The 19647-nt window shown below is 36.4% G+C and overlaps 1 protein-coding gene across 1 annotated transcript in view; it reads right to left on the bottom strand.

The window, feature by feature from the left end:
- LOC145667659 (uncharacterized) overlaps window positions 1-19647 on the bottom strand; it is a 56532-nt gene that overhangs the window by 18403 nt on the left and 18482 nt on the right. Inside the window, exons 3-5 of the mRNA XM_081735119.1 lie at window positions 14373-14498; window positions 7862-7950; window positions 250-541 (exon numbers count right to left, since the gene is read on the bottom strand). Coding sequence (XP_081591245.1) covers window positions 250-541; window positions 7862-7950; window positions 14373-14498 — 507 coding nt within the window. The remainder of the gene's footprint in view (window positions 1-249; window positions 542-7861; window positions 7951-14372; window positions 14499-19647) is intronic.

Below are 19647 nucleotides of genomic sequence, written 5' to 3'. Positions count from 1 at the left end.
TTTAACTGAATATATTATTAGATGACTAAAGAGAAACTTGAAAAAAGTATTAGTTTAGATTAAAGTTCCAAAAACTGACTAGAACATATCGACTATAAAACAGCTACATAAGTTTTTAGCACCTTTTTTGCGACATTTTGAGTTTCCAATCTCATTAGCAACCAAACTTTTACTGACATAAAAGCTGGATCATACAACTAGAATGAAATATAAACTACTTTACTCTCAATATCCTAAAGACGCCCTTACTATTTGACAACTCCCTCTTCACTATGAAAAGAGAACCGCGTCCAGTCGCTCCTTTCCAGTGCCAGCTTTTCACAGATGTGACATCTACTCCAGTATCACCATACTCAATTTCTTCCACCGTACCATGTCCATCAGCATCATTCCAACTATACGTTTTTATGATTCCAACATTGCTCACTCGAGACACACTAGTCCATAGGGAAGAAGCGTCATCATCTGAAGAACTCCAAATGTTTCCTATACCTTTTGCATCAACCCAGTTCCAACTATTGGGTTCGTTCTTAACAGATGCCTGAATTGAGAATGGCGCATCAATTAGATTATCACCTATATAAGAAAATGGTGAATACAGGAAGCACAGAAAAAAAGACTTAAAATTATTCATGAATTCAAGGAACATATCGTTTAATCCGAATAATAGCGTAATGTAACATGCAATATTACATACTCCAACTGTTTTAACTTATTTTATTTTATTTGTTTATATATTGTAAAATAATAGTACAGAAGAACCCATCTAATCCGTCACCTTTAAAACTGAGGATATGTTCTGAACATAAAAAAGGTCAGATTATCAGAAAATATAGAAAAATAATGGATTTACAATAAAATAAACATTATCTGTACTCAAAGATGACTGTATTGTTGTTTACAGTAAAAACAAACGAACAGTAAGCACTAAAAACTGCACAGTACCATACAGAAAATACACACAACGAATGAAACGATACAAGAGATGACAAAGCACTAAAGCGGACAAGCGGTAACAGCAATTAAGAGACAATGTCGCGACGGTAGTAAACGACAATGTGCCTCGTGAGTCACCGACGAATCGGGACTTGTTCGGCTCGAGCACGGTCAGATCAACCGGAGTGGCGGACCAGCCAAGGGCGGACGAGAGCGGATTCTACTGTAATACTTTGTAAAGTTGTAAACTAAACATCTGAATGAGATATATGAAGGAAATAAGACTTACCTGTTGCGCTTTAAATAATGGTAATAGAAATGAAAGAAAGAGATTAGCAGAAATACATACTTACTGTAATCTAAACGAGACAACTCTGTGTAACGGATGAGACGTTCTTCCTGAGGCGCACAATATTATTATTGACTTTATTAGTTAACTGGTTAACATCAATGTTTTTAGCCACTTGATTAAGATTTCTTATATAAATATTTTATATGCAAGTACAGATGGTTCCAAAGTACATATGTATTCACTGTTTGTAATTAAATAATTTCTAAAAAAAAGATTTACACTTACTAATATGAGGCTTAGTATAGTGTAAGGTATTAAATTTGTCGTAATAGGCGGAGTGAAAATTTATGCCGCGTATGTGTGGGTGGTTGGTGGTGGTACGAGCCAGTTATATCAGCCAGTGCAGCAGAAGACAGTCGAGTAGCAACAATGACTGAGGTTTGCTTATCGTTTGTTGAAATGGTACTGGAAATACGAGAACATTCAGTAGGTATAACGGCATTGGCAGAGATTTTGAAACCGCCACTAACACTTCGAATCATTGCCACCATTCGCGATAAATTCTCTGCCGAAGGAACAGTTAAAGATGTGCACAAGGAAAGATCTGATCGACCACGAGTAGTTATAAATCCGGCGTCCAGCAACATTTCCACCAATGATACCAAAAATCAGTGAAACAGGCAGCGCGCGAAAACGAAGTGAGCCGGTCAAGTAAGAAATATTCTGAAGAGGGCAAAGTGAAAGGTGTAAATGAACTCTTTTACATGCAGCAAGACAGAGCTTTACCTCATTACCATCGATATGTCAGATTGTACCTCGATCAAACTATATGAACGGGAGTTGGTCGAAGAGATCCTGTTGAGTTCCCACTTCAGTCTCCTGTTTTGACATCTCAGGACTTCTACCTCTGGAGTACCTTCAAGAATGACATATATGGACAAACCAGCAATAATCGACAAGCTACGTAAAGAAAATCGTAGAGTCGTGTGTTGCCATTACGCCAGACATACTAACAGTCATAGTCTTTCATGCACTTGGGCGCCATAGCGTTGTATAGAAGCTGCTAGTGACCATTTTGAACATATCACAACCCACTCTCAGTGCCAAAAATTGTCACGTCAAGTCAAATTTGTTACGAGGTATGGACTAATAAAGAATGAGTACATTTTTTGGACACCTATAATAAATCCTAAAGGGAAACTCGATCTGTTCTTATTTGTTATAAGATTATTAACAATTACAAACTGTTATAATTATTTTATTTTTATACTACGTTATATAATATTAAAAAGTTTATGTATATTTTATCTTCTATAGGAAAAAATATGTTTATGTTTATTTTATCTTTACGTATATTTTTTCTATTAATCATATAGAAAAAATTCTTCTCAACAAAAGCTCTATATACCTAGATACACTGATTTAAGATAACCTTTTTTAAACTGAATATCCCTCTAGAATGAAGATAAGAGTAGACAGCTTTTTAGTTCACTGATGGAGACTTCTCCTCCTTATGTTTTTATATATAGAATTCTTTGCGAAGCTCTCTTCTTAAGGGACTGTAGGAATTTATCAATACATAGGGAATTAGGCTGTTTTTTTCAAGTATGAAGAAAGTATAATATAATATTTTGTTTGGCTTATTGACTATCCTAATCTGTTTACGGAAATTCGATGAAATTTGTTCTCTGAGTAAGTTATATTCAACTTTTTTGTGAAACCTTGTTTTGGATGAAAGATTAGATGTAGACTACATTTTTTTAAAATAAATCCAGTGTTGTCTGTTCGAAACGTCTGGATGATTGCTGTTAAAGATGTCATACGAATAGAGTGTTTTTATGGTCGAGCTCTCAGGGAGAAGAACTTTTTTGTATTACTCTGATCAGGAGTGAGGATCAGAACTTATAGTAGAAAGTTTTTTCCTACCTTATCTTATTCTAAATTCTTGTTAAATAATTTTTGAATCTTGAATATTTGACTGTCTAATAACAGACAGAACACGAATTGGAATAGGACAAAGGCCCTATGAAAGATGACGGTATCTTTAACAAATTAAAGTGCCAATGGAAAAAAGGCAGCAAATACTGATTCGAAATCCTTATATACTTCAGCTTTGGAAGTTTTCTGATAGTGTAATTATAATAGTTAAGAAACTATTAGCAAATAACTAGAACACAAAGTTCTCACTGATACATTAAGATTTTAAAAATCTTTCACATTGCTCCTACTATTTATTTGATTAATATCTGTGATCAATAGCCTGAATATACTATAATAATCATACTCTAACACAGCGTTTCCCAACCTTTTTCAACTTGCGGCACACTACGGGTGTTACTTGGATTCTCGCGGCACACTTCTAGATATTATTATTTGTAAATATAAAACACACTGGTATTTTTTCTGTGATTATTGATCTCCTTCTCACAGAAAAGAAAGCTCTATCACTGGTTTTTCCCCCGTGGTAAATCGTTATGCTTATTTTTCATTCTAATTTAAAAATAGAAAACAATTGCAATGAAATATTGGACTCAGGTTTTTAAAAATACGCTATCTTTTCAAAAACTGGATCCAACCTTCTACTAAGAAGGAAGATCACTAAATAACGAACGAACAAACAAATCTCTTTTACATTAAAGCACAAATGAAGGTAATTTGTCGAAAGGATTGAATGATATTTTAAATTTTCAAGTTACGAAATAGTCTGCAACAATAAAGAAGTAATAATGGTCATAACAATGATAACAAATACTTTTTTCAACATTAGAAATGTATAGAATAATAACCCGATATGAAACTTAAAATTGTAGATTCATAGTAGAGTTTCATAATAATGTGAAACACAAAAATACTTTTTTCCTAACGTTTTGCAATTTGATTGCTATAAAATTAATAATTTTGTTTCGATTCCTCGCGGCACACCAGCAGCCCATTCACGGCACACCAGTGTGCCGCGGCACACCGGTTGGGAAACGCTGCTCTAACACATAAATATTGATATTAGTAGGTACCTAAAAAGGGTTACGCTATATTTTGATTATGCAATACAGGAAATAAAGTGAGGTAAACTACATGTGAAAAATCAAAAACAAATCCCCACTAACCGAAATAATCTGTTCCTGTACTCAGACTATGGATCCCAGGGTGATACAACAAAGCAAAAAGAGTATGCTGTACAGGGACTCGTCATCCCGTCAAGGGTTAGGAACCCTCCTTCTCGTAAGTGTCTGATTAGAATATTGAACGAATAGTAATTCAATTGTATAATGCCTAAGCATAATATAATGCAATACCTTTTAGTTTTTCCCAACCAAGGGGAAAGAGTGCCACACGAAATCTTTATAACGTATGCATTCGCGTAGTCCTGAAGAAGAATGCCACGTCTGTGGTTCACAAACACTGGTCCTGTGGTTGTTAATTTTCATTGTTAATTTTGTGATGCGTGATACCATGAACAGCTCAACAAACAGAGGTCTTAACTTTCTGTTGATGGACGGTGGTTTCAGTTGGCTGGGAGGTGTTCAAGTGATACCTACCAATGCTGGCGGAGCAGTGAATATCATCGAAATTATCTATTGTTGGTAGCACCTCAGCACTCTGTCTAGAATTTCATCTCGATACAATGAAAAAATACAAGTATCTTTTTCGTATTGCTTTCTGAGTCGCAAACTTATGCTGATCCATTGTCCCACTCTAAAGTGTATTGTTTCCGGAACTGGTTGAAGTGTTGGTGAATAGTTCTTTCACTTCAATTGAACAACTGAACACTTCTTATAACATCTCACATGGATAGTGATAGTCGCCTTGAGTGCTTCATTGTCGTTGACTTGTGAATGCTCCATACATAGCGTATCATGAAGAAATTTATCACCATTCTTAAATTTAATAAATCTCGTTGCACTGTCTGTTCATTCACTACATGTCTACTAGACGCCTGGCGTACATTTCTTCCCATCTCAGGAGTGTTTGCTCTCAGTTTAAATTCGTAAAACATATACCGCCTTATGCAGAGTCGTTTTGACGGACGATTAACGTTATACTAAAGGCCTGACTATTGCAGGAAACATATGTTAGTCGAACTCTTTAGTATGCTACTAATCATGCGTCAGAATGACTCTGCATAAGGGCCATTATGTTCTATCTTAATTCTTGCATTTGACTTTGCTATAGTCATGTTCGTGAGTGATCAATTTTTCCGGAATTTCCAGTACTGCCATTTCTTTAATAAGACCTCCCTATTTACGCTGTTGAACACCTACCTAAAATTTATAAATCATATATGTAGATCAGTACTGTGATTGTAATTTTTATCAATTATCTGCTTCTACACATAGATTTGATCTATGGTATTTCTATTGTTGCGAAACCCACATTGATATTATCTTAAATTTTCTGTCCAGGATTTGTTTTATTCATTTGTTTATTATGTTGGGTACAATTTTATATCTTGTATTAAACAACATTACCTCTTGATAGAGCACTCTGTTTGATCGTCGCTCTTAAATGTGGAACATGTGGCTCATGTATTCTACCTAATTGATATCTCTTCGCTTTCCCATATTTATTGGATTAGTTTGTGTATTGGTTTTAAGCTCTCTCCTCTGTGCTTTATCAATACTGCCATTATATTGTCCTCTCCTGTTACCCTTGATGGTGTCTCTAACTTCTCGGTATGTTGGAGTATCTAATCTTTCAGTCCTTTCGTTCATTGAATTCTATATGGTTTCTTTCCTTTCGTTTTGGCTTTCTAATTGTTTCTAGCTGCCTTTCTATATCTCTCTTTCCTTGGCTTCTTTCCTTAGTTCGATACATTTCTCGCAGTTATTTCTTATTTACTTTTGCAGCATCCTCTCATGTGCTTCCTTTTCCTCGCCTACATATTTGCCTACTTGCTTACTGCCTACACACTTCATCAAGCCATTCTCGATATCTGTTTTTTTTCTCTCTCTCTCTCTCTTTCTCTCTCCTACTGCTTCCTCTGTTGCTTCTTTAATTATGTTTTGCATCAGTTGCCATTTATCGTCTCTATCTCTAGCCTCTTCTCTTCCTTCACTTTATCTCCGAATTTTGCTTTCCATTACTCTTTGGTATTCTTGTTTCCTCTTTTCATCTTTTAGCTTATCCGTGTCCCATTTCTTCCTCCTTTGTTGTTGGATCTCTTGTGCTCGACCGTATTTTAGCTTTAATCAGCAGTGATCAGAGTCACAGTTTGATACTCACCAACTCCATACAGCTGTTATTGACGATGCATATCTTGCAGATATGAGAATATAATTAACTGGTTTGTTTCTGTTCTATCAGGTATCTTTCATAGGTTTAGATGAATGTTTTTGTATGGAACATTGCACTGTTAACTATTAAATTGTTTCTACTTGCTAATTGTCCTAGTAATAACCTATCGTCATTGCTTATATTATGTACTGCAAGAAGCCTCCTTTGCCTATCTTAGCATTAAAGTCACTCATTACTATTAATGTTTCTCACTTCTGAATTTTACTGCATTCTGCTTCCAATTGCTAATAGAACTTATCTTTCTCCGCTTCTTCTTTTTTCTCCGTCGGTACAATAATTGTTATAATTGTACTGTAATACTTGTTATATTCCTGAATCTTCCTTTTATTCTTATTTTGGTCATTCTGTCGTTCACCGCTTCGAATACCAATATCCTTTGCCTTATTTTCTTCAATACTATAAAACCCGTTCCTCGTTGTCCTGTTTTTTTCTCGGATCCACTGTGCATCATTACATACTCTGTTTCTCCATTTTCCCTTTCCCATGCTACTTGATTTCCTCTAGTCTTATATCCACATTATATTTCAATATTTAGTGTGCTACTTCATGCATCTTGCCAGGGTCCAACATAGTTCTTGTATTCCATGTTGCTATATTTATATTCTTTGTCCTTTTTTTCCTGTTCACTTATCTTATTTTTTCCACTATGCCTGTTTTGGTATCCATAACATCAATCCATGTTCCGAGGCCGATGTTAGTTTCCTAACGGTTATGCGTTATCAGGATGAAGTTGTTAGCATCATGATCAACTTCTTAGAAGGAGGACCATGATTTTCTGTCAGGAGTTTCTTCAATTAGCATTTTCAGACCCCTCAACTAACATCAAGGTAGCAGTGGTGAGTTAGTTTGCACGGATACTTGCAGTGCTCACCTATCTGATGGGCGTTTCTCTATCAGCCACCTAAGGAGGCACCTGCTGGGAGCTCAAGTTCTCTCCGTGACAATAATTTATCTTAGTGCTTACGAATATAAATGTTTGCATTTGAATTACTGGTTGAAAGGAATCAGATTAAAATAATAGAAGAGATGATAAAAGAATACTCAGTATCCCTTTCCTTTGTTTTTCTCTTTTTCTTTCTTTCTTTGTTTTCAGTTGGCGTGTGAGATACAGGCACGATTCCCAGTGGAAAGTCATGTGGTTCGGATTCCACGTTAATCAGTGGGTACACGTCTCACATAGCCTCGCTGCTGAAACGGACGGTAAACTCAAAATCAACTCAATTTTCTTTGTTTTCTATCCTAGCACACATAAAATGTTGGCCATGCGGATACCTTTGCTTGCTTATCACAATTAACAAAATTGTTTCCTAGGTTCAAACTGTAACAAAATTGTTTCCTTACCTTCAAAATGTTTTTCTCCATTTCTTTCTCCTTCTTTACCACTACATCTATTATTTCTTGGTAACTGTTACCTAATTCAATTTCAGAATCTATTAAGAATAAAGACATTTAAAATATAATTCATTTTAAACATATAAGACACAATAGATATTAGTACAAAGTAATCTAGGCTAAAAGAAAACTAGTTAAAATGCACTGGTGTACAAGAGTTAAGGATGAGAAGAATAAAGTAACATAAATTGCTATGAATTTGGTGGAAATAAATGAAAGTCTGGCAGCATGTACTTCGACGTCTTCTGCGTGTACACACGGAGCAAGACGTTGCATCGGGGGACGTTTGCATGACCATAATGCCGAATGGGTCTGCTTTCTCAACATAAAACAGTTGAATGAATGAACGTGTGTGTCAATTTGGTTTTACCTAAAGAATTGTTTCACGTGCCTGCGGAGCATTCCCAACCACAGGCAATGCTGTGCGACAGAGAAGTGATGGTTGACCACGGTAAGATACAGCAGCAGACAACAGCAACATTGTGGAACGGAAAGGAAGGAGCTTACGTGAACCAGCTGGTTTTATCGAAGATACAGTGTGACCAGAAAGCCTCTTTACATCCTAACTAAATCTGTGTAACAATGTAAGAAGTTAAGATTTAAGATTTGAACCCCCTATCCTGATCATTGATATGGCAGCAATACTCCTCATTTGAATTGAAACTTGATTACCGCAAAATGCCACGTGACTGTCCCTGGAGGGAGGAGAATAAAGTCTTTGCGTTGACCAGTTTATTGTCTCTCCTTTCAGTGTTTGCTGAACAACTTGGCACGTGGAGGAGCGCTTAGTGGCAAATGTGTAGCCCATGAATGGAAACACAACAACGAAACCATGCCGCAGGTGATGAATAGGCTTCGTGAATGGTTCGGTAACAAGCCACCAAGTAGTCAGACTTTGACTACGTGAGAGAATAAAGATTGTCGCCTGGAAGTGTTTTGGATGCCCCTCGTTCTGCTCGTCCATCAACCCGAAAGGAAATGTGTGCAGAAGTTAGTGCGTCAATGATACGTTCACCCTGCAAGTCGTCCAGAAAGCTTTCTGTAGAACTTGGAATTGCAAGGAGTACAATGCAGCTCCACATAACAATGTGCTTGAAATAAGTGCATGTGTAAAGGGATTTTCTGGCCACCTTGAACATGCAACAGGAAATTTTCCCACGGGCCACTCTTGAAATCATTACTGGTCGAACATGACTGATATGATAGTCCAGCTGTTCTTGTATGGATAGGGATAATGTTGTATGGCATGCTGACTTCCAAATTTTTGAATATGGTATTCACCAGTCAAAGTCATTGCGCTATTGTACTTCTTCTTCACTTACATCTTTCCAAAGGTGCAGTTTGCTCTGACTTCATCTTTACGGATGATAATGCACAACTGCACTGAACAGTATAGGTGTTGCAGCTCTTGAAAATTGAGGATATTCGTCAAGTGGATTTGCCTGCCAGTTATGCCAACTTGAATCACATTGAGCATATATAGGATGCTATATGGAGACATCTTGCAGCACGTTCAGATGCACCAAAAACCATCTAACAGCACTGATGGAGAAATGAAACTCCATACCAAAATAACTCATTGCCAACCTTGTGAGCAGCATGGCAGCACATTGCACAACATGTATTGCTGTCCGTGGTGATCATACACCTTCTAAGGACCATTTTACTCCTATATGTTACGGTGAGTCATCATGACTCGTAGTTACTTCCATATAAGTCGTTCTTTCTGTATAGAAGTGTTCCTTCCTGTTGTTTCGTGAATCATATTGTAATGTTAGCACTACTTTATATGTATGGTTCAAATTTCACCGATGTATGACACTTCTGAGTGACAGCATGAGAAACTTACTTTCGTCCTTAAGTTTTGCACACCAGTGTCTATAGTAATATTAACTTAATAATATTTGTTTATTCTTAATTATTTAGCACTAATTTAAAATAACTCATTAAACCTTAAAAATAAAATATCAAAGAGAGAATCTACTACAATTATAGAGAAATTTGCCTAATGTCACATCTGCTGGAATGAAAAATGGAGTAATGGTTAGTGCAGACATCATGAAAATAACATATACCTACTTACGAATTCGAATCTCATGTAACGCTACTTTCTTTAACATGTAAACCAACAAGCTCATGTTAATTTCATAATAAAAAGAGTTTTGTACACTTGAAGTTACATTTTGTTTGCAACGCAACATATATTTTCTTCAGTTTAATATTTTCTGCTGTACACTTCGGAAGAAGTTAAATGTTTAACATATTTACATTTTTTAGACACAAAATATATCTTTTTCATTTTCTTTAGTTTATAATTATTGAAGAAGTTTCACTATGACAAAAATATGCTACACAAAATTCGCACCCGTGCTAAAAACTCAACTATAATATCCGTATTCATAACGTTTTTAGTTCCAGGTAGTTAGACCTAAATAGACGTGTTTTTTTTTTTTTTTTCTCAGCTTAACCAACGCATAAAGACACTCAGAGGTGTTGCAAAATGTATTACAGTGCTTACACCAAATCAAACTACAGTATGCGGCAAAATAAACAGTACTGAAATTCGCGTGCAAATGGCGCGCGGGCGCAATGTGGTATGAGCTGTAAGGGCCAGATTGTATGCTTAGCTGTGTGTGAACTAGCGGAGTATGCAATTGGAGCGAAGATAATGTTACTCACAACAGAAGAGAAGATGTTCATTATAGAACACTATTTCCGCTCATACGGTGTGGGCCAGCATCTCACTGGAGGAGATGAGTGCACACGTCTACTGTATTGCTTTGGAGCTATGGCATATGAAGATGTACATTTCATCAGCAACATATGGTTCAGTGATGAAAGCCATATACCTTGATCGCTGCATCAATCAACAGTTTAATATTGACCCATTCTTGCATGATTTGCACGGTTTTGGCCGCACCAAAAATCTGTCGTTAGAACAAGAATGGATGTAGCAAGACGGGAGCTACTGCCCATACTGCAAGTGACCTTCTTTCCACAAGAGTTTGAACATTGCTTGATTTCCTGTTTAACAAATTTTTTCACATCCTTCTCACTCCCATTATTTTATGGCTCCAGATGCCTCCATGTGGAGTATACTAAAGGAAGCAATTTTCCGAATAGATAATACCCTATCACTGTACTCGAGTTAAGAGAGAAGATTTCGATCATTTGTTTTGTTGTTCCAGCAAGCAGTGTTCACTAACATGTTCATCGATCTACAGAATGGCTATGAAGAATGTTAGACGTAATGGTCAACATTTTGAACACGTGATATACAGGCTCGATTCCTGTTAAATTTACAATTTGTGTTGAATAACAATTAGTTGACATCCTTTTGACGTTTCTTATGTTTCATTACTTTATACAGAAAATAAATAAATAAATAAATGTCAACGATATGATTTCAGTAAAATTTGTTTTGCCGTATACTGTACAATGAAATAATAAAACTAGAACATTGTTTAATATATTTATTAATGAATTGAAAAGAAATATCTTTTTATGTAATTTAATATTGTATAATATTGGCAACATAGTCTCGAGAATTTGTAATAACCTGTCAGATCTCTGTTGTATAGAGTAGATTGGAACATGAAAATTTCATTCCAATAGTCAATAGTAATTAACTGAAAATGTTTTTTAAATTCGTTCAGTTATTTAGGAGACAGTTTTTGAGGAATATTGAAGAAGGAAAAAATATATTTATCACAAACATAGTACTGTGTATCGGAAATAATACTGTGATGATCCTCTGAGGCACCATTTGCGTAGACTAGGGTTAAAGGAATTCTGCTGTAGAAATACTAATAGTTAAGGTTAAACTTATTGTTTGACAGATGCGAAGAAAACTTTTGATGAAAGTGAAATTTCAAAGAACCCACAGAAAACAGAAGCATTCCTTTAAAAAAAAATGCCGTTCTGATCGTTTTAAACACTGTAACGCACGAAGATCACAAATCATGAGATATCAATATTAGGCTCGAGAAGAAAAAGCACTGACAAATGGAATTGCAGAAACAAGGAAGAAAACGCTAATAAGAAATCTATACAAACAAGTAAACACGACGAAAGCCATCCCAACTTTTGTTAGTGTCAATTGATATATTTCATGCCGTTCTCCCACTGAGACAATGGACTTAGATTCAAGATGGTAGACTTCAAATATAACAAGCAACTCAATCATGTGACCAAAAACTTTTCCTTCAGCGGTTTCACAATAAAGGAAAATCAAGAAGAAACTTTTTTCCAATAATCTTTTTCAATTCTTTGAGACTGAATGTTTTTAGTTTAAAATATGCATTATAATAAGTTCTAATGTTGCTACATTTGTAAAATAGGTGAATTCGTACTCATGTTTTTTCTCTAAAAGACGTTAGTGCCATTAGTGACACAGGAACTATATAGGTCATCCAGGTTATGCACGATATGCAGAAAACGTAAAATGTGAGTTAACCGAACGACCATACAAAGAGCTGTTCAGGTAAGTAGTAGGTCGTACATATAGTGAATGTGTTTCTGAGGTACGGTATGCAACGGATCCTGGTATGGCTAAGTGATGGTTGTTTTCTGAGCCCAGCTGAGGGAAAGATGTCGTCCAATCTTGTCACCACGTGTTATAGGTCCGGGACCTAGTGAGCGGCGTATTCCAACTAAAGTACACTCTTTGCTAGGGTCATTGAGGATACACTTTGTCCTGCTGGAAGATAGTTTTTCGTAAAGTATCCGATCAGATCGGAGGACAGGACTAATGACGTCACTAATCATATTGTCCTGAATTAAAACCAGAGAAATAATAGAATAACAGGGGTTGGTCCTATATGAGTGGATTTTACTACCCTCTTGTACGACTACGGATATACACTTTCTCAGAGACAAAAACAAGTCGCTGAATACTAGAAATGGCCAAAATTTTCTGGAATCGGAAATTTCACTTTCTGGATTTCGGAAAATTTCTGGAATTCAGAAAAATTCCGAAATTTAGAAAATTCCGGAATTCTGGATTTTTTCAGAAATCCGAAATTTCCCGAATTCTGGATTTTATCCGATTTTACATTCCGGAAAGTAAAAATTCCGGAATTGACCATCCCCACTGAATACTACTGCATGTCACACACCTCACTACCGAAAATGTTCTCGGCAATGAGTAGATATCAGCGGTAGTCGTACGAGAGAAACTTGAGAACAGAAGCCTGCATCCAATATAGCATTTTAGATCTACATTAGTTTAAACCTTGTCTGTAAAACTTATTATTTATACAGTCAGGTTATTTAGCTTTACGTCGTGTTCTGTCATCACATTATCTTTGACAGTAGATCTATAACAATTGTCCAGTTTTTTTTTTTTTTTTTTTTTAATAGAGGCAAAATTATTAAGTACTGATATCGCGAGATTCCCAAGTGCTATCATGTTGGATTTTACTTGTTTTCCTTTTTCTCCCCTGAGACACAGTATTATATTAGTTAATACCAATTCCTATTGTCTATAGCACTGGTTCTCAACTTCTTTTGACTGACGCCACACTTTACTTGAACATCCACATCACGACACCTTTGACACTTTACTAATAACATCATAATATTAATTATAATAGTGTAAACCTTTAAGTCTCTATAAAGTAGTGACTGTATGTAGTACTAAGCATTGCAACTTCCGCTGGAGGCGTTGATTGGTAAAGTCTGTCTCGTTATTGATTCTAAGTAATAGTTAAATGCTTCATGCATTTTAAATTCTAAAATTTTGCACCACATTCTACGGAACTGTGCAACAAGCCGATGGCGCAACATTAATCCATAGAACAATATGAATAAGCATTGTAAAGGAATGGAAATCGTAGACTCGCAGTGAAATACCCATTGCATCAACACTGTTTATCGGAAATTCATGGTTTATAGTTCATTCTCTTTAGCATGAAACAAGCTTTCCAGAGGTGCTATGTATTGGAGCCCATAACTTACTTGAACAGGGAAAATTAGGAGAATGTCTGGAAAATTCCCTCCAGAAATCTCTCCTATCAACTTTGGACCCCTCTGGAGTGTCCTCGGATAAAAAGCACACAATCCAAATTAGGGAATAAGAAATGTGTGTACCAAATTTGTATTGATAGACAAAATAAGTATGAGAGGAAAGCGTGTATTGGTATTCCAATGAACACCATGAATTTCCAATGAACAGTGTTGATGTAATTGCAATTTCACTGCGAGCCTACGATTCCTTTATACTTACAGGGTTAATGGCCCCAGGGACTTGTTCCGTTCTCCATGGCACCTAATTTTTTTGTGCATGAACATATCTTTGTTATGTTTATTGAATGGACTAGGTTTGATTCGGATGTCCGGATGACAGGTTCATGTCCGTTCCTTGTGAGAACAAAGAAACTCACAAACCGATCTCCAGAGCACGAAAAGTAGTAACAGTAATTGAAAAACAAAATTAAACATATCAATAAAACAAACATACTTTTGTCAATTGAACCATCATCGTGGGAACAGCTTGAAGATTTATTTCCTTTCTCAAAATTCCAAGACACCGAAAGTTCCGTTCCATTTACGTATATACTTTCCCATCCGCCACCAGCAGATTGTCCTGTAAAGGCAAGAATTAGCATATAGAAAAATTACACTTCAATTCAAACATTAACTTGAGAATTGTTTATTTTCAATCCTAATAATTATACTACTTTCTCCTATTTTCTTATGTGATAAGCATCATATGTAATAAAAAAGATTTAAGGCTCACATTTACAGATATATTAATGAAGGTAAGTTGATTCTTATAAATGAATCATTACTTCAAAATGAATTTCTTATCTACATAAAACTAAACTAAGTATGTATTCAACTATTGCTGAAGTACACTGAAGTACCACTGAATTAGGGATGCCTGACAAGTAAGGGACCATATGGTTGTCGCGCAAATCAGATGCAGACATACGCCATCTGATTGAGCATGAAAAGATATGGAGAACACAGAAATTTAAATTGCTAAGGGCCATAGGGAGCGGAGCGAGGAAAGAGGAAACATTGAATGTTGGCAAAATTGAAGATAGTCAGGAATGACGGGAAAAGTTAATTTCGTGCAAACAGGGAAAGAAAGTCAACCAAAAGAAAGAAACTAAACATAACAAGGGCATCAAGGACGAAGAAAGACCATAATCAGGGTTGCCATCCAGGCCGCAGTGTTGCCAGCTCTGCATAACATTGATATGGAAGATATAGCACAGTATAGCAATTCATGCACAAGGAAAAATATTAGTAACACAAAAGACAATTGAAAAGACTCTGTACACGTGCGTAAAAAGGTGTAACGTAGTCGTGAGTGAATATTACACCCGCGTGAATACAAATGGAGAAAATAGAGAACAGTACGCACCATTTGTAGTTTAATTGCAGTTGACGTGCAGATCACGAATGAATGCGTGGTCAACATACAAACATTTCTCGCAGTGAGCACAGCAGATAAAAGCAAGCTGGTCACACGCGTCTCTGCAGCATTCCTCTGTGAGTCCTTTTGCAAAACAATATCCGGAAGGTGTTTTAAACTGTCCAGAATGTTCATTGGAGTAGCCACATTTGAAAAACGCAAAGCGTATCATCTTTTGGAATCGCCTAGAGGAAAACTGGTAATGAACAAATGACTGAAGGCGGAGAAAGTTCTCACGTTGCCACATATTAATACTGGAGAACACTAACGTATCTGTGATGAACGATCATCATCATCATCATGGAACGATGCTCCCAAACACTTTCGTTTCCGTGTTATCATGTGTACCCCCTTCACTTTCATGTCTATATTTGTCCTACCTCATGTACATTATTCACTCACGACTATCATTAAACCTTTTTACGCTCGTGTACAGAGTCTTTTCAATTGTCTTTTGTGTTACTAATATTTCTCCTTGTGCATGAATTGCTATACTGTGCTATACCTTCCATATTAATATTATGCAGAGCTGGCAACACTGCGGCCTGGATGGCAACCCTGATTATGATATTTCTTCGTCCTTGATGCCCTTGTTATGTTTAGTTTCTTTCTTTTGGTTGACTTTCTTTCCTTGTTTGCACGAAATTAACTTTTCCCGTCATTCCTGACTTTCTTCAATTTTGCCGACATTCAATGTTTCCTCTTTCCTCGCTCCGCTCCCTATGGCCCTTAGCACCTTAAATTTCTGTGTTCTCCATATCTCTTCATGCTCAATCAGATGGCGTATGTCTGCATCTGATTTGCGCGACAACCATATGGTCCCTTACTTGCGAGTAATAAAAAGTCTCTCTCCTTTGGCATTGATAACGGTGGATGATATTCTTGCACTCTTTTCCTAGAAAATCCTGTAAAGACTTAATGGGACTTTATTCGGGTTTCTGGGTGACCATTTTAGCAGAGAAAAGGAAGTGCAATGCTTCTCCTTATAATCAGATTGTAGCCAACCGGAATCTGCGATAGTAGCAGTTGTCAGAATCGAGGCTTTTGTGGTTGCCGCAAGGCGTTAGGCGCAGTGACGTACACTAAGAAGCAGGCGCAGATTTTAGTATAGATGACACGGTTACGTACACACATGTTATCCAAAAAGAAATAGAACTGTAACAATAATGCACAAATATTTACTTCTTTAACGGTCACATATATAACCCCACAGCCAACCCAAGCTATATTTGGAATTGAAGAGCGTGCTATACTACTCACGTTCATGGGTTAGGCGAAACTTTGCAACATAGAGCAATGGAGGTGACTGGAATATTACAACTAGTTCTATTGAGAATGGGCGCAGTAATGAAACCTGGCGCATTTGGTGCTGTGCGCTGTCTTAGGGGACATAGTTAACCTTGCATCGAGTGTAAAACTAGGGTAGGAATAGCTTCCATATAGTGTCCTTTGCTCTCTTACAATAAGATGATTCCACCCGACAGATGGCACTAATGTCGAAAGAGCCACGTTTACACAATGAAAATACAATCCACGTGCCATAATAGATAATGAAAGGCTGTGCGAAAAGTGAGAATGGATATAGTGCAGTTGTTCTGTAGTTAATTCACTCTTGCTTCGCGATGCATTTCATTCAATGGAAAAGACGCGTGAAACAAAATTGGCATAAAAGTATTGAAACGTATTCATAAAAACAAAATGCTTGTCAAAAAACTATGAAACCATACCGTGCTTTTATTGGGACATGTATCACACCGTGGGGTCATATACGACCCCAGTCTGGAGAGTCGTTTTATTAGACTAGATACGGTTGTATTATGTTAGATTAGATAATATTAGGTTAGGTTAACTTAGGGTGTGGTTTGTTAGATTATATATGTTTATGTAGGTTATGTATATATGTGTATATATGTATATATATATGTTAGATTATATCTATATGTATTAGATTAGGTTAATTAAGGTTAAATGAGGTGAGGTTAGGTTAGGTTTATTAGGTTATATAATCTTATACATTTCACGTATTACATTTTATATATGTTGACATAATTCGTTTCTTTACAGATTATCCAATTAGTCTAAAATACACGAGTTCTACATTATAACAATATTAAATGTTTTCATTAGGTTTCAATTGTTTGATGTTTTCATTATTTTACATGAACATAAATGAAGCAGTTTTCATTGTTTACCATTGTTTACATTTTGCAATTATCGCAAATGTTGTGTCGGTGTTCAGCACACACAGTTCTCTTACACAAGTAACACTGCTACTCCTTTTCTGTCTTTCTTCCGGCTACAGAAAGCACATCTACCTGGTCGTCCAACTGGTGTCACACTTTGTACCGGTTCCTCTTCGATGCCAAGAACATGACGAATATTGTTCCTTAGCTATTTTGGCAACCTCTCGTTATTTGCTCTCCTTTTCATGTGTTCTTCACAGAGTGCCAATGCAAGAGCCTTCAAGAAATCAGAACGCTTCTTCAGTGTTGAACTAGATCCCGAATTGCACCTGAAGATAACGAAGCTATTTAGTGCCGCTGCATCTAACAGACCATAAAAAAAACTCTTGAGTGCCCACCTATGTGTTTTTCTGGCAACGGTTTTCGAATGACAGTATTGATCAAATTGATCCACGTCTCCTTTAGTTTGGTTGTAGTTGGTTGTAGTTTGGTCTGAAAAAAAAAACAGTAGCCAAATGTCCTTTGCATCGATTCTTTGTTTAGCTTCCTTCTTGGGCCCTGGGAGATGAATAACAATGTTTTTTTTCAACGTTCTAGTGGATTTTTGGTGGAAGGGTTTAGTGTACCACTTACTGCCATTCTTCCCATAAATGACTTTACGTTGTAACAAGTCGGCAACATCATCGTTATCAACATCAGCTTCAAATTCATCCTCCGATTGACCATTCTGCAGTTCATCAGCATCGGACAGATCATCATCTGATTCTTCTAAAATGCGTACAATATCTTCTTGGTTAGAAAACTTCCTTGATGCCGCCATTCGTAAAAAAAATCGCCCACTAGAAAATGATTTGTTATATGGCTATTCAAAACAAACTATGTTTCATTAATCACACCGTGGGGTCATATATGACCCGAGCACTCAAAATAACACAGAACCTTCCGCACCAACACAACAATGCAATTTGCAGTGTGAACAGCATGCTCCGAACTGAAGCTAGACGAAGTATTTTGTTTCCCTCTAACAACGGCGCTGGCGCAGAACGCATTTTATATGCACTGGGGTCGCCGGTGACCCCACGGTGTGATTGTAGGGTTAAGAAAAGTGATGTTAGAGTGAATTATGGATATAGTATGCCTGTAAACAGACATGAAAAACTAATTGATAAAGAAAAATATGTATTTTGTAACACATTATTAATAGAATTAACTTTTGTGGAATTTAATCATATTGGTGACATGATGACATAAATGATTGAAATGACTCAAGAACACAATGCAAAAACCCTTGACAATGTTTTGAAACACGATCTAAAAAATTCGAATGTCTCTAAAAGTACATTAAAAATTATTTGAAAATAACCTCTGAAATAGATTTTGTCTTATTGCATGACTTGAAACATATTGTATCCGAAGTAAGGTAATTTTCTGTTCCTTCAGGCTGATGAAACATCATTCGAAGCTTAGAAATAATTAATTTTGAAGTACCAAACCGAAAAGAAAATATTTGAAAGACTCTGGGGTTATTTCGAAGCATCTGACATAATTATTCGTTGCTTAGCAGCAACTATTCCAGAGTAGTCAAATAAATCATAGTAGAAGAAATCCCAGAGGAACTTGTATGGCAAGCATACGATAGAGCTCTGTAAGACTGAACAGAAGAGTGAGGGTGCAATGGCTGTTCAAAAATAAGGACACCATTCTAACTTATATTCTTGTTAACCCGCTAAAGAAGCTATTCCCCAGGTCGCAACATAATCTTCCTTACATAGCAGAATTTTTTTCAGGATTAGCATAAAATGTGGGTATTTTTTCTTAACATTTTTGAAAGGTACAGATTGTTTCACAAGTTTTGCTAGATGTTGTTCAATCAACAATATGATATTTGCAGATTCATACAGTTAATACTGTTTTCGAGCAAATAGATAATTTGCTTGAATATTTTAGCAAGATAAAGGGTACCGGAAAAGGCGAAAAAAAATCTTGTATTAAATCAACAGAATTTATGGAACTAGTGGTGAATTCAGAGGGTAATCCAGGACAGATTTTCGCCCTCGGAGCATTTCTCTGACGAACTCAATCTGGATTCCTAATATCTTCGCGGTTCTACTTCCAATTCTTGCTTGTTC

This window comes from Thermobia domestica, chromosome 1 (assembly GCF_964235325.1).
Source record: "Thermobia domestica chromosome 1, izTheDome1.hap1.1, whole genome shotgun sequence".
Classification (NCBI taxonomy): Eukaryota; Metazoa; Arthropoda; class Insecta; order Zygentoma; family Lepismatidae; genus Thermobia; species Thermobia domestica.
Note: the sequence above shows the minus strand (reverse complement) of the source record. Positions and strands in the feature narration are given on the sequence as shown.